The following is a 24210-nucleotide window of genomic DNA, read 5'->3' on the forward strand; positions in this document are numbered from 1 at the left end:
CAAAGTGAAACTAAATGATGCTGAACGAGTACACTGATATACAGAGTACTCGGATACTATAGGATATGAGTATGCAAATGTTGAAACTTAATAAACATCTATCTATAATCTTCTTTAGAATATCTTTTAATGTATTTACCTATTTATCTTTATCTATCTTTAATACTTTTAACTTACTAGCTGATGTGCAGGGCGTTGAAAACGGATTTTTTTAGCCAATTTTTCCCTCAAAACATGTCAATCCATTCGGTCCAGGCGGAAAAAATAATCAGAACAGCCAAGAGCTGTTTTCCACCTCATCACATTATTGTACTGTTAATATAATCATCAATTTGTAATTTACTCGTTCTGTAAACACAGGTACATGTATTCTATCAATTAACTTTATCTACAATATATATATGAGCGACGAGCTTTATTATAAAGATATATAATCTATCCATCTAACTATCTTTCTATCTACAGATTCATTCATATCTTTTTATATATCTGTTTTTGTGCATTTCTTGAAATGAAAATAAATTCTAAAAAATTGCATGTCAGAATGCCGCATAAGCTAATTTTTATCATTATGAAACAAATACTAATAATGAAATGTTTGAGTGGAGAGATTATATTTCAAAAATCTAAAATTTCTTTCTTCCTTTTCTTATTTGTATCTGCAAAGGTGTGTAGTTGAGTTTACTAGTAAGATGATTCCCATGTTCATCATTTATTTCTAGTTTTCATATTTTCTTGTTTCTCCTCATCTATTCATTTATCAATAAAATAGAAATTCTTGTTCTTTCATTCTTTTATTGTTGTGTAGTGCAAGGTAGGGGTACAGCCACTGCAGCAGAAGAAGAAGAAGAAGAAGAAGAAGAAGAAGAAGAAGAAGAAGAAGAAGAAGAAGAAGAAGAAGAAGAAGAAAAAGAAGAAGAAAAAGAAGAAGAAGAAGAAGAAGAAGAAGAAGAAGAAGAAGAAGAAGAAGAAGAAGAAGAAGAAGATAAAATGTGCCGGGAAAAAGAAAAAGAAGAAGAACAACAACAACAACACTGTAAGGAAACCAGGGAAAGCAATGAAACCCGGGAAACCAGAGAAACTAGGGAAACCAGGAAAACCAGGGAAACTAGGGAAACCAGGGAATCCAGGGAAACCAGGGAAACCAGGGAAACTAGGGAAACCAGGGAAACCAGGGAAATCAGGGAAACCAGGGAAACCAGGGAAACCAGGGAAACCAGGGAAACCAGGGAAACCAGGGAAACCAGGGAAACTAGGGAAACCAGGGAAACTAGGGAAACCAGGGAATCGAGGGAAATCAGGGAAACCAGGGAAATCAGGGAAACCAGGGAAACCAGGGAAACTAGGGAAACCAGGGAAACCAGGGAAATCAGGGAAACTAGGGAAACCAGGGAAACTAGGGAAACCAGGGAAACTAGGGAAACCAGGGAAACCGGAGAACCAGAGAACCAGGGAAACCAGGAAAACCAGAGAAACCAAGGAAACCAGGGAAACCAGGGGAAACAAAAGAAACTAGGGAAACCAAGGAAAACAGGGAAGCCAGGGAAACTAGAGAACCAGGGAAACCATAGAAACAGGGAAACCAGGGAAACCAGAGAAACCAGGGAAACCAGGGAAACCAGGGAAACCAGGGAAACCAGGGAAACCAGGGAAACTAGGGAAACCAGGGAAACCAGGGAAACTAGGGAAACCAGAGAACCAGGGAAACCAGAGAAACAGGGAAACCAGGGAAACCGGGGAACCAGAGAAACCAGGGAACCAGAGAACCAGGGAAACCAGGGAACCAGAGAACCAGGGAAACCTGGGAAACCAGGGAAATCAGAGAACCAGGGGAACCAGGGAAACCAGAGAAACCAGGGAAACCAAGGAAACCAGGGAAACCAGGGAAACCAGGGAAACCAGGGAAACCAGGGAAACCAGGGAAACCAGGGAAACCAGGGAAACCAGGGGAACCAGGGAAACCAGGGAAATCAGAGAAACCAGGAAAAATCTAAAAACTAATTTATAATTTGTTTTCCCTCTTCTTCCTCCCTTCTCTACCAATATTTTCCCCTTGTTTATCGTCATAGCAACGGCCTTACAAACTAGAGGGATCTTCAGGTGGGACAAAAATACTAATAAAAAAATAAAATTTTGATTTTTATTTTGATAAAATTTTTTTTGTCTTTGTTGGGGTTTCAAAGTTTACAAATGAAAAATCAAGGTTCTCCCCTTGCCACCCCTCCTTCTTTTTGTACCCCCCCCCCCCCTCCTTCTGACTTGTACAAAGTGTAAGGGGAGTACTTTCAGTTGGAGAAACTTCCTACAGGCAAACGCACATTTTTTATTCTAAAGAATCATTATTTTATGAGGTTGACACTTTGACAAAGAAAATTGTATTGACCATGTATAGGTCTTCAGAGACAATAGGTCAAAACTTTTAAACCTTTTAATATTGAAGTATGGGAACAAAAATAAAGCTGAATTTTGATGCCAGTTTTTCTTCAATTTAACATTTTCTGAAAAATTTCCCAAATGGTTCAGTTTTTTTAATTTGTGAATTTTCCCATTTCAAAACCATTAAATCTTTTAAAATTGTTCTAAATGAGATATTTTAGATTATTTTCTAAATGTGCGCCGTGGTTTAGAACCTTGCTGTTTAGAAAGAGTAGAACCTGATCACTACGCTAGAATGAAATTTATTGCGTCATTGTGACGTGTTTAGCTTCCACTAGGTAAACTTTGAATTTGTTCCATTTCACCTTTAGCCATTGGCATAATCTTGCGCACATTTAAAGGGACTGTAAAGGAAAAATGAAAAGGGGTATAGGCAGAAAGCTAATCACTTTAGCTCTCGAGCGCGACCCATGAAAGTTATATCTGACGATCCTATCTCGAGAAATTGATTTACAACTTTGTCAAATTTATACGAAAATTAATATATGTACAATTTTGTATAAAAGTAGTGGGTTTAATAAGATCAAATTCAGCAAATATGTAACCAATCTGAAAACGATGATATCCCAGAGAAAGCTAATTGTAACTTAGGTTTACTCCAATTCTAATTTTATATTTGTTATTTCTATTTTTTATAGATTTAATTTATAATATTATTTATACGTCCGTATTGCTTTACCAGAAATTCCACCAATGGCATTGCAGTAAAGCGATCACGTGATACAGGCGGAGACACATGACCAGTATATTGCTCTGCCATTGGTGATAGTTCTGGTCACGTGATTTAAGTTTAAGATTTTCTAAATTTTACATATATGAACTTTTGTATAATTTTAACACAGTTTTATATCAGTTTCTCCAGACAGGAACATCAGATAAAACTTTCAAGGGTGACGATCAAGAGCTAAAGTGATTAGCTTTCAGCCTATACCCCCTTTCATTTTTCCTTTACTGTCCCTTTAAAGCTTGTAACCTATAAATTCAAAAATTTAAGCCAGTTCTATCTTAGTTATCTCTCTATTTCTCTATCTTACTTTATATATATCTATCTATCTATAAATAAATCTATCTATCTATCTATCTATTTATCTATCTATCTATCAATCTTTTTTAGTTTTTAAATTTCACAGTTTATTAAAAACGCATTATACTAAACACAATTTTTCACTTCTCATGACGATCCTCAGTAGTCAAAGTTCTTTGAATCGATCTATATATTTATATATCTATATCTCCTTTTCTATACATCTTTATATCTATATATCTATTTATTCTTTGAATCAATCTATAGATCTTTATATATTTATCAATTCTTTGAATCAATCTAAATATCTATCTATCTATCAATCTATCTATCTATCTATCTATTTATCTATCTATCTATCTATCTATCTATCTATTTATCTATCTATCTATCTATCTATCTATCTATCTATCTATCAATATATCTATCTATCTATCTATCTATCTATCTATCTATCTATCTATCTATCTATCTATCTATCTATCCATCCATCTATCTATTTATCTATCTATCTATCTATTCATCTATCTAGGTGACCTAAACGACTGCTGGAAAATGTCTCACACCCACGAGGAATGGTCTGAGTCTAATCTAAATCACTATCAGAGGTAAATATATTTAGAAATAAACATATTTAAAAAATTCCTTTTAAACAGACTGTTCTCGAAATCTGGATCTATCTATCCATGTATTTTTTATACAAGTTTCAGATTGCTTTTTCTTTTTTAACAGTTAAGGGAAATTTTGATAATAACAAATTGCAAAAAATTATATTTCTGGAGGGGGACTTAAAGGGGGGAGTTAAGAACTTAAGGGGGGGGGGAGAAGACTGCAGCTGAGCTCCAAACTATCAAATAGCTTATTCTTGCGGATATTTGTTGTGGTTAAATTATAAGTAAATCATAAAACCAATATTTTCGTGAACTTTTGTGTGATTCCTAGAAATAAGATTTTATTATCACAATAATTACATAGTTATGTACACCAACCCTGCAGCCAGTATTACAAAGCTAAGTACACCAACCCTGCAGCCAGTATTACAAAGTTAAGTACACCAACCCTGCAACCAGCGCAGTATTACAAAGTTAAGTACACCAACCCTGCAACCAGTATTACAAAGTTAAGTACACCAACCATGCAGCCAGTATTACAAAGTTAAGTACACCAACCCTGCAGTCACTATTGCAAAGTTAAGTACACCAACCATGCAGCCAGTATTACAAAGACGATATTCCTTTTGCACGTTTTCATTAAACTTTTATTTATAAGGTAAAAAATAACCTGTTTAAGTTAATAACCAGTTTAGATACATCAATACTACAGACCAAGGAAAATACAAAAGTTACCATATCCTTGTTTATAATTAAAGTGTACTGCAGTTTCTGGAAAATAAAAACAAACTTGACGAATGAACAATGCGTTTACATTCCTGAAAGAACGTACTGGATCGAGTGTTTGTATCAGAATTATTTCTGTCAAAAGTAATATTTTGTTCAGTGCACATTCTTCCCGGACCAAATCTGAGCGGATCCGAAATGAGGCGGATACACTCATGGCAAACTGTGCCAGCAAGACACAAAGAAGTCAACAAGAGGCGAATAATAGGTACAGTACATGCAGAACAGTACTGTAGAGTGGATATGCAGTGCAGTGCGGTACAGTACAGTACAGTGCGGTACAGTACAGTGCGGTACAGTACAGTACAGTGCGGTACAGTACAGTACAGTACGATACAGTACAGTAGAGTTGATGTGCAGTACAGTATAGCTAGTTAATGTGCAGTACAGTACAATAGAGTTGATACAGTACAGTACAGTAAATACAGTACAGTACAGTACAGTAAAGTACAGTACAGTAAAGTACAGTATAGTAAAGTACAGGACAGTATAGTAAAGTAAAGTAAAGTTCAGTACAGTACAGTACAGTACAGTACAGTACAGTACAGTACAGTACAGTACAGTACAGTACAGTTTAGGTTTGGATCAATCATTGAGGATTATAAAAGTATTTGTTTAGGTTTGGATCAAGAATAGAGGATTATAAATGTATTTGTTTAAGTTTGCATCAAGGATGAGGATTGTAAAATTATTTGTTAAGGTTGGGATCAAGAAAAGAGAATTGTAACTCAAGGATTTGTTTAGGTTTAGGGATCAAAAATAAAGAATTGTGAAAGTATTTGTCAAGAATGGAATCAAGAAAAGATGAAACTCAAGGATTTGTTTAGGTTGGGATCAAGAATAGAGGATTGTAATTCCTGGAGAGCTGATCTTCAAACAGAACTAGATAATAATATCAGGTTAGGATCAGGGCATGTTATAACATACTATTTATATTAGATAATAATATTATGTCGGGCTCAGGGCATGTTATAACATGCTATTTATATTAGATAAAAATATCAGGTCGGGCTCAGGGCATGTTATAACATACTATTTATATTAGATAATAATATCAGGTCAGGCTCAGGGCATGTTATAATATACTATTTATATTAGATATTAATATCAGGTCGGGCTCAGGGCATGTTATAACATACTATTTATATTAGAAAATAATATCAGGTCGGGCTCAGGGCATGTTATAACATGCTATTTATATTAGATAATAATATCAGGTCGGGCTCAGGGCATGTTATAAAATGCTATTTATATTAGATAATAATATTATTTCGGGCTCAGGGCATGTTATAACATATTATTTATATTAGATACTAATATCAGGACAAGCTCAGGCCATGTTATTACGCACTATTTATATTAGATACTAATATCAGGACAGGCTCAGGGCATGTCATAACATACTATTTATATTAGATAATAATATCAGGTCGGGCTCAGGGCATGTTATAACATGCTATTTATATTAGATAATAATATCAGGTCGGGCTCAGGGCATATTATAACAGCCAATTTATATCAGAAAAAATATCAAGTCGGGCTCAGGGTATGTTATAACATGCTATTATATCTATCTATCCATCTATCTAACCGGGGTTTTATAATTATATTTATACTCATTAAATATCTTAAAATATTGACAAATATTAAAAATTTTCTAGACCTATTGAAACTAATTGTAAGACAATATCCAATATTTAATGAACATTTCCTCTAAATTTGTAAGATTTTTAAAATATTGGTTTAACACACAATAGTTAAAAATATTTGTTTCACTATTGATTTATTTAACTACAGCTTATACACATTATTTTGTTTTTGTTTAAAATAGAGAACTTATGATTTCTTTTAAGAACAATTCAGTTTATAACACAATTTTGTTTAGTTTTTCCGTCCAGGTTATTTGATAATTTTAGATTGAATTTTCCCCGTGATATTTAATGTGTGAATTTTCGGTTATATTTATCAATTCTTAGAACGTAACACGTTTTATAGGTATCGAATGAATTCTCATATTTTCTCATACCGAAGCAGGATTTGTTTAGAAAAGTTGAATACAATCTTGTGAAAAATATTATATCTCTGGAAAAGTATACTTTATATTCCCTTGGTGAAGTTTGGAAAGTTTGACCTGAAGTTCTAATTCCTGGAGACACGACAAATCAAAACTAGGATCATTCAATCAAACTAATAATTTGGGACAATGGGAGGGCGGGGAGGGGGCTTCCATCCCTCCTTCTCTATCTTCGTATTCGGGACTAGAGACGATGTTTTAAAAGACTGTTATTGGAAATTCAAGTTAGTTTCCATTTATAGAGTGGCAGGTTGATTTACACCAGTTTCCATGAACTCTTTGTCCTCCTCGGGCTATTTTTGTTTGATATTATTGAACAGGAGGGGAGGGGGGTGATTTCCATCCAATATTTTTCGAAGTAAGCCTATACCCCCTTTCATTTTTCGCGAACACTCCCTTTAAGCAAACTTGACTGCTGATTTGTTTGTACAGAGTTAAGCTTTTTTTAAGTGTTTATTTTTTTTACCAAACTACTTTTTTATGAAAAGCCCTATACAAAGCTAAGAGGGAGTGAGGGGAGGCTTTACAATGAAATCTTTTTATACAAAATATCTAGATATCTATTCAAGGGAATTTATGAGGGGAATAAAATGAATAAGAATACTTCTTTATAGAGATCGGCGTTGTTTTTTTGAACGAATGAAATTTTGAGAAAAGGGTGTCGTTCAGAATAAAACGAACAATGGCTTGTTCACAGAAATGAAAAAAGATCGTTAAAACCTAAAACTAACGGTTTAGAATTGTTCAAACGAACTTGAACATTTTTTTACTGAACGAACAATTTTATTGAACACACAATTTTACGGAACAAACTAGTTTACTGAACGAACGAAATTAGTCGTTTACAGAACGAATTAAATGAATAAAGTTGAACGTGCACATCTCTACAAGTTCTTTATGCCGTCAAATATTAATCCAATAAAAGAGATATTTTGAGCAAGAAACTAAGTGCGCAAATATGGAAAATAAAAATATATTTACATACATATATTTCAATTCTTTATTTTCAAACAATATTTGAAATTGAAACTATTTATGTATATTTTTATTTGTTATTTACGTTATTTACTATCTATATATATATTCTTCATCATTCACACTAATTCGACTGTTGTGTAATTGATTTCTGCATTTTTGCATTTGTTAATATTTATAGCTTTATTCATCTTTTGTTTTTAATTCATGAACTTATTTATCCGTTTATTCTTTCATTTAATAATTGATTCATTATATTCTGCTCCTAATTCATTCAATATTCATTTTTTATTCTTTTATTTGATGCTAATTTTATTATTAATTTCATTTATTTGTTTACAAAAAGTTAGTTTTATTCAATTATTCATCAGGATTTTGGAGTTACTTCCAGGAGTTTGGAATTGCTCCCATGATTTTGGAGTTACTCCCAGGATTTTGGAATTGCTCCCAGGATTTTGGAGTTACTCCCAGAATTTTAGAATTACTCCTAGGATTTTGGAGTTACTTCCAGAATTTTGGAGTTACTCCCAGAATTTTGGAGTTACTCCCAGGATTTTGGAGTTATTCCCAGGATTTTGGAGTTACTCCCAAAATTTTGGAGTTACTCCCAGGATTTTGGAGTTACACCCAGGATTTTGGAGTTACTCCCATGGTTTCGGAGTAAAATGTAAAAATTATTCCGACCTTTTATGAAAAGTTCTTTAAAAAGGTTACTTGAAAAACCGAAAATTGAAAAAAGAGCTCAGCTACCCTTTTTTTACTGTCTTTTTTTCTGATATTTGTTGGAAAAAAATCGCAATTTTCAGTCCAAGTAGCATGTAGCGATCATATAGTTTTGATTTGTCAAACTGACGACATTTCTTTTAGCTTATTTATTTACTTTTAACTTCATTAAAATATATTTTATTATTATAGATAATGACAACAATTATCAAGCCGTCAAGAAAGGGCAGATGTCCATATAGTTCCATTTCTGATCCCAAATGGGGTTGGGGTTGAAAGTACATTTAGGGGCATGAAAGTACACTTTATATGTCATTGTGAATTTTGACAGGTTTTTATGTACTACACTTCAGAAATGTGTACTGCATTTGGGGTGTTAAAAGATGTTAATATTAGTATTTATTATAAGAGATAAATTATTATATACAGAAAAATAAACACTCCCTAGCAGTAAACATTCTGCAGTATGGAATTTTTCTACAACTTGACATTATACTTCCAATTGTTTACAATAACAACATTATTTATTTCTGCCCTCAATATCAATCAATCAACATTTGAGATTAATCAGATGGAATAATATGGACCCCTGAGATAGGGTTTTAACAATTTTCTCTGAAAACCTTTTTCTAATTCTATAATCATTAAAATTCTTGGAAAATAATATTTGCCAATTTTAGTTGTTTATCAGTGGGAGAAGGAATTTTGCAACCTTATTTTGCCAATTTTTTGCAAAATATCCGACAAAGTTTAAACTTGAGGAAACAGGAATGTGGGGACATTGATCATTTGTTTTTTAACAAAAGTCATAATTCAGGGGATTTCCGAAAAATAAACTTTTTGAACGTTTTTTTTAAATGTCTTGTTAATAATTACATAAAGTTCTCAAAAAAGTAGAAGAGTTGTTTTGATATATTTATATAAAAACAAGACATTCGTATATATATGTTGCCTATAGCCGGCCAAACGGCAGGACCGATTGGACTGAATTTTTTGTGGACACTCCTGGGTGGCCGCGGGGTGTTACAGGCTAAAAAAAAATTTTTTACATTTTTTTTTCAGCTAGAATAAAATAAAAATTTATTTTCAAGTCACCAAATTATATATTTTTCCTTCAGGGAGAACGGGCTACTGAAGGAAACCAAGGCTGAATTAGAACATGCTATTGCAGAAACAGAACGCCCTCTTAGGTAAACATATTTTTCTTCTAAATTTTTCACAATTTTAAAATACTAGAAAACTTAGAAAATCTTTTTTACATTAATTACTGCAAATACAATTGGTGATCCAATTTACTTAACTCTATAGCTCCAAATCCAACAGAACTTAAAAAGGGTGTTCAAGGGACTGTATAAGCGTAATGCAAAGATAGCAATGCCCGATTTACAACGGTACCCTTGAAACCCTAATCTGATCAAAAATGTGAAAGATAACATATTTTTTCTGACTCAAAAAGTGGTTATTTCAGAGAATTTCTCCATTGTTACTAATAAACAAGCAATGCGCAAGTCACGCAAAATGAAAATAAACAGTTTAAAGAAACAAAAACATTGATATTTAATTCATACTTGATCAGACAAAGCTTTTAAGGGTACCCTTGTAAATCAGGAATTATCATCTTTACATGTAGGGTCACTAAAATCTATGCTTACAGTGTATTGTCTATAATTGATTAAATGTTTAAGAATCAACAATGAGTGCATCAAGAACAGAGAGGCAAGAATCAGCATCGATCTTGTCAAAGATGAGGTTAAAAATATTTATTATTTTTTACAAAACACAAAATTTAACATATTGTCTCGTATAGGTTGAAAATAGTCTTGAGCGAGAAGTTGAGAATATTAAAACGTATCAACAGCGAATGCAGAAAATGTTGGGAAAGGTAATTATTGCAGTATTTTGTGTTAATTATTTTATTCTTTTGATCTAGGCCCCCAGAAATTCTTTGCCATATAGTCTGAATCAAAATTAAGCAAAGAAACCAAGATAGCATCTTCAAAATGTCAGAGGAAGGGGAGAGGAGGGATCTCTTTTCAACTGAATTTCTTTTTCTAGGTCAACCAACAAATAGAAACCAATCACAGCATGCAGGACAAACTGCATGCTGATCTAGAGCACAAGGATATGGCATTGGAGATAGATCGTGACTGCCATGAGATGCACAACGATGCTATCGATATTAAGGTAAATTTAGAATAGTTCCTACTCCTAGAATTTTGATTAAAAATCTTGCTAATATTGTCTAAAGTTTGCAGCAAAAACTCAGTTCCTTTGCTTCTTATAGAAGAGGATGTAAAGGAGAATTAGAAGAGTTTTAAAGCCCCTAACATAATACCAAATGCATATCTTTCTTTGTTCTTTTTTAACTCTAACGAAAACTGTTAAGAATATATAGCACAATTTGCATCTGTTTCTCAACACCACCCCAGATTCGCTAATTGAGAGAGATCGTGGATTTCCTTAATCCACCAAACAACAAATGAGTTGATTCACCAACCCTTGTCTTTGTACAGAGAGGAAGATGTCAAATCTATTAAACGGAACTGTCCCAAGTCAATTAGATTAGTAGTTGCCAACAACAATAACATTTTTTGTAACAACTTGTATTCCAGCATCATGATGGAGTTGAAGAGGAGGATGTTAGCGGAAGTGTCCCTCAGTCATGGGCTAAATTCAGCAAAAATAATGTTGAAGAATCACAAGGTAATTATTTAATTTTCTTTCGTCAAGCTCAAAGTTTAATCAGTGTCAATTAAACAAATATTTCTAGTTCCCTTTAGAGAAGGTTTCTTTTTTTAAAAGAGTATTTAAACAAACTTTTCAAAGATTCAATTTATTCGAATTTTATGAAGTCTCTTAGAGGTCAAAAGGTTGAAATTCAAAACCAATCTTTAAAAAAATTATCCAAACCTATTTTTAATCACTCAATATTAACCGATATGTTCTCCCCTTTACCAAGCAGCTGGGCGAAGTGCTACCCGGCAGCTGCGCTATGACGTCAACAATCTGATCAACAACGCAGCCAGTGACATGAGTGTTCACTGGAACAAAACCAACCGCTCATTTACGGACAGAATTTCTGAGACACAGGACGCACACAGAAACCTCAAATCCAACCTAATTCTTACCAAAAATGTAAGTATTCATTTCAAAGTCTGTGTTAAATTCTTTATCATTAATTAAAAGTATTTTGCATGACTTTATAAATTTTCCTGCAAACAAACACAACATATAAGAAGAATGTGCTTCCTCATGTTTAACATTTTTGTAATAAGCCAAGATTATCTCCAAAAATTATTTCCTTGTAAAAAAATGATATGCTTAAAGATTATTTATTTTCAAACCAATATTTATCACATTGTTAGCATAAGATTATATTCAATATCTTTCAACTTAAGTCATTATAATGTTCTGCAAACTGCACAATACAATAACATACTAAAATGAATTTTGCTTTGGCTTCTATTTTGCAGATGAGGCTTTACATTATCTAGCTAAATAGCCTTTGTGTACAGATAAACAAATAAACAAATTTTAGGAAATCGCCGAAATGGAACGGCATATAGAGAGAATAAAATCAAATATAGCCTCTAAAGATCCTCCTCTACGGGTTGCACAAACACGCTTAAAGAAAAGAACTCGTCGACCTGATGTAGAAAACTGCAATGACTTTGCCCACAACAAGCTTCTGGAGGAGGTCAATGAGCTTCATCAATGCATAAAACATCTGGAGGATAAACTGCAAGAAGCCAACAATGTTGCTCAAGAGCTCCTGAAAAACAAAGAACGCCTGGAATCTAATATTAGAGTTAAAGCTAATACTCTTCTGATAGACAAACAGAAATGTATGTCAATGCGCCGCAGCTTCCCTTACAATGTTATTGTTACAAAATATTTCTAACTGCTTTCAAACTAGTGTTCTAAAGATTAGATGTACATACTTTAATTCAGTCCATACTTAGCACTCTGTAAATTTCATGGCAATTCTGTTTATCCACCAAGGTTAAATCATGGCCGTTAAATTAGCTAGCCTCCATTTTAAAATTAAATTGCCGCATTGGAAAAGTAAGAATTGTAAACAACTTGTTTAAACAAAATACTTTAATCAATGACGACTAATCAAATAACTAATTTTTTTGTACATAATGCATAAGATTAGATTAGATCTATCATACTACATACATATAATGATTCAATAGTTTTTTTTCATTAAACATTTGCATGAAAACTTGATTAATAAACTTGTAGTTTAAAATTGTGCACCTTTTTTTTTTTGGGGGGGGGGGGGGTTAAATTTGTCTTGAGATTTTCTAACTGCAAGGAAACAAAACAAGATAAAAGTTTATTATGCATTGCATCTGAAAGTTTAAAATTTGCAGTTTTATCTACTATAATGATAAAAAACATTTCCAAAAAATCAGAAAAAAACTAAACAATTAAGAGTTTTCTAATTGTTTTTCATCAGATTAATTTTAAAGACGTATCTATTTTTTGGTCCTACATAGTCCTACCATGATGGAAAGTAGAAATACAAAAAAAGATAAAGCTTGCATGAAAATCCACCATTGCATGATTGATACACTTGAAGTGCTCTAACTTTCAAGGATTCTGGTCAATTAATCAATTCTGGTCGGATTAGCTGATATGGCTTTAGTGGTTATATCAGTAAAAGTTAAGCCAAGGAAAATGTAAATTTATAGCAAAGTTAGAAAATAGTACATTATTCCCCAGTCTTCCCCTACCTACACTTTCACTCAATTGCATGAAAATTCACAATTTTTAAATTCCAAGTTTATAAGGCAATTATTTACATATAAGATTTTAATCATAAAATTAACTTGAAATTGAGTTTTGTGGTTTCATGCAATTTGAAATAGCTTTATATTCAAACTGAACACACTTTTTAGTTAAATAAATTATTCAAACTTTTAAATATCAACAAACACATTACTGATTCCTGATCCTACAAAAGTCTGAATGGTGCCATTTTCAGGAGATTGCCGATATGACAAAGTGTATCGAACGTTTAAAGAATTCAATTGCTTCCAAGGACCCTCCCTTAAGAGTTGCACAAAGCCGATTGAAAAAGAGACTACGAAGACCAGAAGTAGAACTGTGCAATGATGCTCCTCATAATCATCTGATTGAAGAAGTTAAAGAACTCATGGAAATGATCAAACAGTTGGAAAATAAGCTTGAAGATTCTAACAAAGCACTATCAGAACTTTTTCAGATTAAAGACAGACTTGATAATGATATAAGAGTGAAGAAGAATACTATTATGATTGATCAGCAAAAGTGCATGTCACAACGCAAACATTTTCCCTACATTATTGTCAACACAAGATACTATCATTAAACTACTTTTTGTCATTATTTAGGAATCAGATAAACAATGTATTTTTCCAGAAAGGGTATATTTTGTAAACTAATATCATTTTAACTTATTCCCAAATTTTAGGAAATAGCTGAGCAAGAGAAATACTTAGAAAGACTAAAGGCCAACATTGCAGCTAAGGATCCTCCACTACGTGTAGCACAGTCCCGTCTGAAGAAACGAACCCGTCGCCCAGATGTGGAAGCCTGTAATGATCAACCACACATTAAGCTGATAGAAGAGGTAGCAGAGATAGCTCAAAGCATAAAACTCCTTGAGGATAAACTAACTGAGGGTTCAGATGCTCTTAATGATCTAATTAAGAACAGACAACGCTTGGAAAGAGACATTAAAGTAAAGAAAAACACACTGCTGATTGATCAGCAGAAGTGCATGTCTATGAGAAGAAGTTTCCCTTATAACGTAATCGCCACAAGATATTATTAATTTCCCCCCTCTTTAGTTTTCCCTTGGTCATAAATTAATTTGTTTAACCAAACAATAGCATTAAAGCATGTAGCATGATACAGGGTTCCTATTGAATGATCCTAGGCCCTATAAGTAGTCACAATATTCCTTCAAACTCTGCAATTGGCCTGATTTTCCAATAGGAATTGTGTGAGAGCACATTGTATACTCAGCTCGGGGTATATTTTCTTTGGAAAACTTTACTTTACAAATAGATTCCTTAAGACATGCAACAATACCAAGTTTTCCAAGTTGTAAAAGAATACTGTAAACATAAAAACTAGTCAAGGACCAGGGTTGGGAAATAAAAGGGAAGGGGGGGGGGGGAAGAGGGGGCTGAAAATAGATCAGAAAGGAAAAAAATAACAATGATGAACAAGAAAGGGGGTTTTCATTTAATAAATGGTGGGACCAGGACTTGTTTAAAAAATAAAAACATGGGAATAGAAAAGAAAGTGGTAATATTGATGTAAGAAGTGTCAAATGTGTTAGGAATAAAAAAGGCTATTAAGATATGAAAAAACTCTATTGATGTTTAAAAATTGTTTTCTTGTGGGAGTCTAACTATTGGATACTAACTATCGGACTTTTGGGGAAACTTTATAAATCTTTCCCCCCCCCCCTGACTATAAAAATATATTGGATATCGATCTAATGAGATACTAATTATTGGTTGGACTGTTTTGATCATTTAACCATTGATATTTCCCGGTGATCAATTCGATTGATCAGAAACAATTTTTCGGAAAATGAGGGTCAGAAAAATTTTAGTATGTACATCAATTTTACAAACTGTTTAGAACTACAACTTTATGAAATTTATTCGATTTGTTTTCGTAATTTCAAGATTGTTAGATGTAAGTACATATAAATGTATTATTGTAAAACAGGGTGTTTAGTAATCAACATTTTTTGTTCTTTAGATTGTAAATATTTGTTTTCATTGTTCCTATTGAGCACCCAATAATTTGTCATCATTATTATTTATCTTGTCAAGTATAATATTGTTAAAGTAATTGTCCAAAAATAAATTGTTTGTTTTTATGAAAACCAATTGTTTTGCAACTCTGCTGTACATATTAGAGAGATGTTAAAGGGACTGTAAGCGTAATTTCAAGTGACCTTTCATTTTTAAAGATGCATGTCCGATTCACAAAGGTACCTTTTAACCCGTTGTCCTGACAACGATGAAGTGGCTACCCTCATTTGTATAGCTGAATATTGATGTTACACTGAGCTGAAAACTTTAGAATGAGATAATCTAAATCCCGATTACTTACTCTGAGTATCCAATGGGCACACTTTTGATTTTCTTCTTAAACCACTCTTTCTTGGATATAGTAGAAAAAATCAAAAACCGGTTTTTTAAATTAAAGAGTCCTTCCCGTTTCTGTATATTTATCTTAAATGGCGCGCAAAATTTCAAATTTATCGGCTTCTTATACTCGACTCTGATTGGTTGAAAGCACAAGATTAAGTTAGTCCCGATATTAAGAAAAAGGGAGGATCAAGCATTAATCTCGATATCCACGATTCTAAAGTTTTCAGCTCTGTACTCTCTGTTATAAAAATAAGAATATCTACCAAATCCTTGATCCAGCAAAGTTTTAAGAGGAATCGTTGTAAATCGGACATGCCATTCTATAAATGGAGGGTCACTTGAAGTTATGCTTTTAGTCCCGTTAATGTGGAAATTATACACAGCTTGTAACTATTGAATCGGAAAAAGTTAAAGCTAAGGCTTTTCAAAAGTTACCAACTTTGATAGGTAAGAATATACACAAACATATACCATTACATAATAAATAGCTTAGAACAATAACAAAATCCCTTATAAAGGAAGGTATACAATATACTATACATACATCATGCAATTTTTAGAAATTGCATCTTTGCCAAATTTTGAAGATTTATTAGTATGAAAAAATAATGCTAATGATGTAATTTTTATGAATCAATTAAAAAATATAATTTAAGAATTGAGGATGTTTTGAAAGGACACATTGTGGCTATTTTCTAATTCGTCCTTTAAGTGAAAAGCAACTATTTTTGACCGTAGATACTCTTACAGTCAGAACCAGAAAACTGTGGATATTTTGTCGCCTTTTAAAACTTTTTCAATTTTGTAATTTGCAACTAAACAATTTCTATTGCAGTGCCCTGAACATTTTTAGAATAATATGAGTTGCAATAATAAAATCCTTTGATTTTGATTTGATGTTTTTTTTGTATTTATGATGTTCTAATTAACATCGGATTTAAGAAAGATTTTTTTTCATAGATTTTGATCCACTTCATTTATGGAGTCTTCCATATATATACCAAACAAATTGATCCATTTGATTTAATTCATATATTCAAAGTTGTTTCAACGATTTTTAGATATACAAAAGTTGAACTACATTTGGTAAAACCTTTTCATGTACCTTGGTACAAAACTTTTTCCTTTACCAATTATCAGAAAACAAAGACGATATATTTGAATTAAGTCTTTTTCACTAACTCAACTTTTCTAATTCCTATATCTTTGCAAGCTAATGGTGTACACTTAATATATTTCAAACTAAGATTATTTGATATAACGGATTACTATAATTCATAATTTAAAAAATCTAAGGTTTATGATATTGGGTTGCAAAGAGATTGGGATTAAAAAATTATAGTTTTTTTGGAAGAATTCCTTTCGTCATTTATTTTCAATGTTTATTGGAACACACTAATGTACACAGCAATAATGAACGCCGCGTCAATCAAAGACGAATATAAAATCGTTAGTTAATTAATGCATATCAAAAAGTTTTATATATCAAGGTTTACAAGTTACAACATCAGGTTTAAAAAATATAGAGTTTATAAATGAATAGTTTTTGGCAAAGACTCAATTCCTTTTAACTTTTCCACATTGGATATACAGATGAGTGAACAAATTTTTATTTGAATAAAGTTTGTGGGAGAGATTTTTAACTTTGTGATAATCCCTAACTGACAGAACTGCAAGCTCACAGACATTGCATGAACAGCTTTTCGCAATAATTAATTTTGCAACAAATCCTTAGCTTTGCAATGGATTTTCTAGCTGAAAGGGACTGCAAACGTATGTTTAATTGACACCCCCTGTTAAAAGAGTGACATTTACGATTCACAACGTTACCCTTAAAAGCTTTGTCGGATTTAAATTGCGTATTTTTACGCGTAAGAAGCAATGGTGAAATTGTCAAAATTAAAAACTCTATTCAAGTCAGACTAACAACGTTATCTTCCCCAATGGTAATTACAGATATAACAGAGTAACAGAGATCAATTGAAATATGCGATATTTTCCACAGCAGGTTCTATTGTGTACAAAGACTGTACACGACCAATCAGCAGACATTTGTATTCAGGGATATGTACTAGGTTCCTTTGGATACAAAATACAAAATCTTCAAAAATATACTAAATTCATAAATTCTAAGTTTTATGTTACTTAGGAGTATTTCTTTAAAAATTTGAAACTTAACCACTAAATGGGTATTATATGTAACAAGTGGCCGTTAGATGGCAGTCAAAAAACTTTTCATGAATCTGTAGCATGGCGTGCCGGGACACTTTAGGCCTGCTTAGCCTATCCAGGTAGGGCGGCTAAATTTCATTTGACATAATATTTTTTCCATAAAGTTCAAAGGTCACCAAAGGGTCCTCCATTGTGAGAAAATATGGAGCTGAACTTGTGTCAACTTTTCTGTTTTAAAACAATGAGAAAACTAGAGTTGGAAATTTTCATGGGAAAATTTCCCTTATTTGAAATAAAAAAAGACAGATTTACATTTTTTTAAATAAGAAAATTATGACAAAAGTAATTATAGCAAGTGTAATTATGGCAAGTGTAACCATTATGGCAAGTGTGACTTATGGCAAGTGTAACTTATGGCAAGTGTTACTTATGTCAAAAGTATTATGTCAAGTGTGATTATGGCAAAACTATTCTGGCAAATGAAACTGAGCCGGTAGGGCATATTTGCATTCAGTTTGTTTGTTGTTAATTTAACTAATGTTTCAAAGGTACCATTGCTAATCGGACATCGCGTAGAATAAAGAGTGACTAAAAATTACGACGACTATACAGTACTATACGCTTAAAGTGAAACATATTGATTAATACAAGTACTGTTCACGACTGAACTTAATAATTTAAGTCAAATTTAAGCTTTAAAATATTAAAGACAGTGGGACACATACAACTGTGGAATGAGAAAACGGGTTTTATGTAATCTTATGTAGAGGTAGAGTGCACCTTCATAATATTTTTCGGCTTATTGATTTTTTATTTTAGATGGAAGCCCCTGACAACTAAATAAAACAATTTGGTTGAATATAGTCAACTAATTCATTGACAGATAGTAATTAAGAACAAGTGTTGATGAGCGTTTTTTAGGATAAAGGATTTAGGATAAATGATTTAGGATAAAGGACTTAGGATAAATGATTTAGGATAAAGGATTTAGGATAAAGGATTTAGGATAAAGGATTTAGGATAAAGGATTTAGGATAAAGGATTTAGGATAAATGATTTAGGATAAAGGATTTAGGATAAAGGATTTAGGTCAGAATATATTCAGGTCATTTCTCAAAATAAAATATGAAGGATAAAATTCATAAACTTATCTTTCTGTAGAAAGAAATAGAATTTGGTCAAAAAAACTCGTATTCCTTCGCGAAATTATAAAAAAAGGATTGTTTCATTGTTTCGTTTTTTAAAATTTCATAACGAATAGTTCGTTCGTAGCTCGTTTTTTTAAGATCGTTGATAAAAACGATTAACAACCCTACCTGCATCCTGTATCCTGTATCCTTCATTCTTTATCCTGAATCCTTTGTTTTCATGTCCCATCATACCTCATGAACCCCTGGACCGATTTGCCTTAAATTGATTGATTGGGGAACTCGGAAGAACCAGGGGAATTTTCTAAGTTTGGTTTTGAGATTCTCAGTTGAGTGGTAAAAATAGGTAAAATATTAATTAAAGACCAAGTGAGGGTAAACGGCGTGAGTAACTATGAGTACCCCGGGCAACGCTGGGTTCCCAGTTAGTATACACTAAACCTTAAAGACAACAACAGATTAGGTAACTCAAATGACGCCAGAAAAGTTATATGGCTGGTTAAAAAAGCCTTGTTAAATTTTTGATTTGTTATCTTCTCAGGAAATCTACTCGTTTTAAATAATCCGCAATATTATTCCTATGGATATCTGTTATAATGTAGGAAAAAAAGTAAAGTTTAAAGCTAAAATATTGCCAAACGCTATGTAAGCTGGATAATTTTTTTTCCCTGTGTCCAAAAAATCATATTTGAAAAGTTATTAGAATTTAAATTTATATCTTTCTTGGGCAAAAATTTGAAATATGTAATGTTTGAAATTTCTAAAGTTTTAATTAGTTTTTTTTATCGAAATCATAATAATTAGTATATTTCATGTGTGCACAATAATCATGATAATCGTATTATTAATTATAATAACAATAAAAATGTTGACAATTAAGTTTCCCATGACGTATTTAAGCAATTTAAAATTTTGAAACTTATTAAGATCTGGACTCTGATACTTATACAACTAAAGTTAAATCGTGGAAACGTTTTTTTTCTTTCCACACCATTTCTAAACCTGATTTTGTTCAATTTTAACGGAACTGTTTCCGGAAATAAGCAAAAAAGGGGATGATGACATGCTTTTCATTACAGGGACTGTAAGCAAAATTTCAAGTCATTCTCCATCATTCATGAAACTATGAAACTGTCCAATTCACAATGATACCCTTGAAGCCTTCATCTGGTCGGGTATAAATTGGATATTGATGTTTATAATTTTGGAAACTGATTAATTTCAGCTGTGGTTACTTGCGCATATCTACTGTAGAAAAAAATAAAGGTATTATCGGGATTAAAGGGGGAGTAACCAGCAATATATGGTACTTGAACTGAGAATGCAGTTGTGGAGAAAATTTTTAGTATTCATTTGAGAGATAAAAAACGTTATAAAGGGACAGACCGGCTATGTAGTTAAACTGAGTATGCAGGGTTGTGGACAAATTCTTTAGGATTAATTTGAGACACATAAAATTTTTCCACGATGTATAATTATTGAGTTTGTTTGCATTGTCGATGTTCAAAGTTATGAATTTGGGTGGGTACGTTTTCAGAATCGTTTTTTAAAATTATTAAATAAAATAAAGTAAAAATTATACAGTAATCTAATTAGATGGTTAGGAACATATATTTCTAAAAAGAAATTTGTCAATAAATCAATGCTAGAATCAATTATTTCGTTTTCATCATTATATTGGATTTCTAATTTTCTATAAATTTGTTCGCAGCTTTCTACAAATTCTTCAAATGTCGTCTTTTTAATAATAATTCCAGAAAATCCGCAAAAAATCTTTGTGAGATGAGAAACTAGAATAATGAGAAAATAGAAACTAATAATCGAAATAGATTACTTATTTTCGATGATAAAATTAAATTTTTTTTTCTTAACCTGTTCCTAAACAACTAATTTGTTTACTGTAGAATTTTGTTTACATTTTTTGTCGTGTTATTTAATAATTTGAAAAAAAATTCTGAAAACGCATCCACCCAAAAGTAGGATTTTAAACGTTGACTTTGCGCTCAAACTCAGGATTTACAGATCTTTAAAAAGATTTTTTATATATGTCTCAAATGAATCCTAAAGAATTTGTCCACAACACTGAATACTCAGTTCAACTACCTTACATAGCCGGTCTGTCCCTTTAATGATGTTATAATTATTGAGTTTGAGCGCAAAGTCGACTTTCAAAATCATCCATGTGGGTGGTTACGTATTGAGAATCGATTTTTGAAAATTATTAAATAACGACGACAACATGTAACAATAAATAATCTTATTCAGCTATTAGTTTCTGTAACGTGTCATTGTTCACAAACATTTTCTGGAATTTTTATTGAAAAGATGACATTTGAAGATTTTGTCGAAATCTGCGAACAAATTCGTAAAGAATAAGAAATTCAATATAATGATGAAAAAGAAATAATTAATTCTAACATTGATTTATTGACTAATTTCTAGTGGCAATTTTTTAGGTTTAGGAATATAAATTGAAAAAAAGATCTTTTACATAGCTAGACACTAAAAACCGTAGATTTTCACAAACTTTGAACATTTAAGTGACCTTTTTTCAACTGTAATTGCTTGCATGTGGCATATTTTATAATTGTTTTCAATTACAGATTTGGATTTTGCACGAACCGCAAAATTGAGTTTACATATTTGCTTAGGAAATAGGAGATCTACAGAGGTATATAGAGAGGTTGAGAAGATCACTTTATGACAAGGACAATCAATCAATCAATTAATAAATCAATTACTTAATCAATCAGTAAATCAATTTATCAATCAATGTATCAATCCATCAATTGATCAATAAATCGATTTACTAATCAATCCATCAATCAATTGATCAATCAACCAATTAATCAATTGATCAATCAAACAATCAATAAACAAACCTTTCTTCAACAAACAGATTTAACTTGATTTTAAAATTCGGTGATTTTATTTGCTTTGTTTTTGCGTGAATAATCAAGACACAATGTAATTTTCCAATTTGTATGTAATTTAAAAATTGAAAGTTTTGGTTCCGAGGACATATTAATTAGGTAAAATGTGTTAAATACCATTTCCTAAATTTCTAAATTTAAACAAAAACTATTTTGTACGTTTCAAAATTTAATAAAAGTTCGCTATGCATTATGTAAGTAAGGCTTATAAATATTTCATCATAAAAACTTTCATTCATTCATATCTGAGAAGGTATAATACGCAAAAAGATTAATACTTTGATTTAAACTAAAAAGATTACTTAATTTCATAATTTTCATAACTTTTATGATTCCCAATTTTCTACATTAAAACTCATATAATATGACGATAAGTAAGTCTTCTGATTTACATATATTATCTTTTAATCAATGATTCGACAACAAAGAAAAATGTTCATAGATGCAGGGAATCATGAATATCACAACAGATATTATAAATTCAGAACAGAATTTTCAACGATTTGTGGGTAACCCTGTATGTTAAAGCTATCTTTTACAAGAATTAAAAGAACTTGAACATTTTATAAAGTTTGTGGACTTTCTTTATGAACCGTCAAGCATTACAATTGATGATTGGCTGATCAATAATTTTTGATTTGATTTGGAATTGATTGATTTGCACTGACCAGGAATCTCCGTTGAAAGTAGCTGAAACTAGACTGAAAAAACGAACTCAGGCATTAGAATATTTTTTTAAAATTTATTTATTTCAAAACTTGTTTCAGAAACGAATGATCAATCACAAAAAGACAAAAATATCAAATATTGATCAATTTTGTAAAAAATCGATAATTTTGTTAAATGTTAGAAAAAGATTGTTTCTGAAAGTTTCAAAATTCCTTCAAAATCAAAAATATAGCAATTATGATTTAAGAGACCAGAGGTTGAAGCTTGTAACGACTCTCCACATACTAAACTTGTAGAAGAGGTAATATTGCCAGAGACAATGAGAGACTATTTTTAGAAGAGGAAATATTACCAGAGTTAAAGAGAAACTTCTTGTAGAAACTACATTATTACCAGAGATAAAGAGAGACTTCTTGTAGAACAGGTAATATCACTAGAGACAATAAGAGAATACTTGTAGAAGAGGTAATATTACCACCAGAGACAATAAGAGAATACTTGTAGAAGAGGTTATATTTCCACCAGAGACAATGAGAGAATACTTGTAGAAGATATAATATTTCCACCAGAGACAATGAGAGAATACTTGTAGAAGAGGTAATATTTCCACCAGAGACAACGAGAGAATACTTGTAGAAGAGGTAATATTTCCACCAGAGACAATAAGAGAATACTTGTAGAAGAGGTAATATTTCCACCAGAGACAATGTGAGAATTAGGGTTTCCACCGGAATTCCGGGTTACGGTTTACGTACGGAAATGATCCGGAAATTTTTTCCATTTCCATTATGGAAAAGGTTCCGGAAAACCGGAATTCCGGAACGATTTTTTTCCGTAAAACGGAAATTTCCGGAACGTTGTATTTTCCAGTTTACGTTACGTAAACCGTAAAAATTTCCGGTTTACGGAATGGAAACCGGAAATTTTTCCGGTTTACGAAATGGAAACTGGAAATTTTACGGTTTCCATTCCGTAAAACGGAAATTTTTCCGGTTTACGTGACGTAAACCGGAAAATTTCCGGTTTACATTTATACCAGAATTATCCCGGAATTCCGGTTTACGCAACAAATTTCCGGATCATTCCATTTCCAAAATGGAAATTTTTTCCGGAAAAATGGAAACCCTAGTGAGAATACTTGTAGAAGAAGTAATATTTCCACCAGAGACAATACGAGTATACTTGTAGAAGAGGTAATATGTCCACCAGAGACAATGAGAGTATAATTGTAGAAGAGGTAATATTTCCACCAGAGACAATAAGAGAATACTTGTAGAAGAGGTAATATTTCCACCAGAGACAATGTGAGAATACTTGTAGAAGAGGTAATATTTCCACCTGAGACAATGTGAGAATACTTGTAGAAGAGGTAATATTTCCACCTGAGACAACGAGAGAATACTTGTAGAAGAGGAATCATTGCCATTGAAAAAGAGACAAAGTAGTAGAATAGATCATGTTATCAGAGACAGAAAGATACTACTTGTACAAAA

General features: G+C 32.0%; 2 protein-coding genes across 6 annotated transcripts; both read left to right on the plus strand.

Annotated features, from left to right (window-relative positions):
- The first annotated feature begins 1057 nt into the window (after nt 1-1057).
- LOC111701161 (cuticle collagen 19-like) lies at nt 1058-2001 on the plus strand. Its single transcript, XM_023472328.1, has 2 exons — nt 1058-1180; nt 1870-2001. The coding sequence occupies exons 1-2, from the start codon at nt 1058-1060 to the stop codon at nt 1999-2001; spliced, it is 255 nt and encodes an 84-aa protein (XP_023328096.1).
- A 630-nt stretch (nt 2002-2631) lies between these two features.
- On the plus strand, nt 2632-21883 carry LOC111701173 (tektin-3). 5 transcript variants are annotated; one of them, XM_023472345.1, is made up of 11 exons: nt 2632-2714; nt 3993-4068; nt 4958-5065; nt 5685-5756; nt 9748-9819; nt 10315-10378; nt 10437-10511; nt 10685-10813; nt 11242-11332; nt 11589-11764; nt 21767-21883. In XM_023472345.1, the coding sequence occupies exons 2-11, from the start codon at nt 4016-4018 to the stop codon at nt 21842-21844; spliced, it is 918 nt and encodes a 305-aa protein (XP_023328113.1). In that variant the 5' UTR covers nt 2632-2714; nt 3993-4015; the 3' UTR covers nt 21845-21883. The 5 variants fall into 5 exon arrangements, with proteins under 5 accessions (XP_023328113.1, XP_023328110.1, XP_023328109.1 ...); XM_023472342.1 differs by lacking the exon at nt 21767-21883 and adding an exon at nt 14091-14811; XM_023472341.1 differs by lacking the exon at nt 21767-21883 and adding an exon at nt 13623-14184.
- The last annotated feature ends 2327 nt before the right edge of the window (nt 21884-24210 follow it).

This window comes from Eurytemora carolleeae, unplaced genomic scaffold (assembly GCF_000591075.1).
Source record: "Eurytemora carolleeae unplaced genomic scaffold, Eaff_2.0 scaffold357, whole genome shotgun sequence".
NCBI lineage: Eukaryota > Metazoa > Arthropoda > Copepoda > Calanoida > Temoridae > Eurytemora > Eurytemora carolleeae.

Excerpts from the sequence above, each read along its gene's own strand:
- LOC111701161 (XM_023472328.1), top strand. The coding sequence starts at position 1,058 with ATGAAACCCGGGAAACCAGAGAAACTAGGGAAACCAGGAAAACCAGGG. Across the intron at positions 1,181-1,869 it reads AACCAGGGAAACCAGGGAAA|AACCAGGGAAACCAGGGAAA; the intron begins TCAGGGAAACCA and ends GGAAACCAAGGA.
- LOC111701173 (XM_023472341.1), top strand. The coding sequence starts at position 4,016 with ATGTCTCACACCCACGAGGAATGGTCTGAGTCTAATCTAAATCACTAT. Across the intron at positions 4,069-4,957 it reads AATCTAAATCACTATCAGAG|TGCACATTCTTCCCGGACCA; the intron begins GTAAATATATTT and ends TATTTTGTTCAG. Across the intron at positions 5,757-9,747 it reads GAACTAGATAATAATATCAG|GGAGAACGGGCTACTGAAGG; the intron begins GTTAGGATCAGG and ends TTTTTCCTTCAG.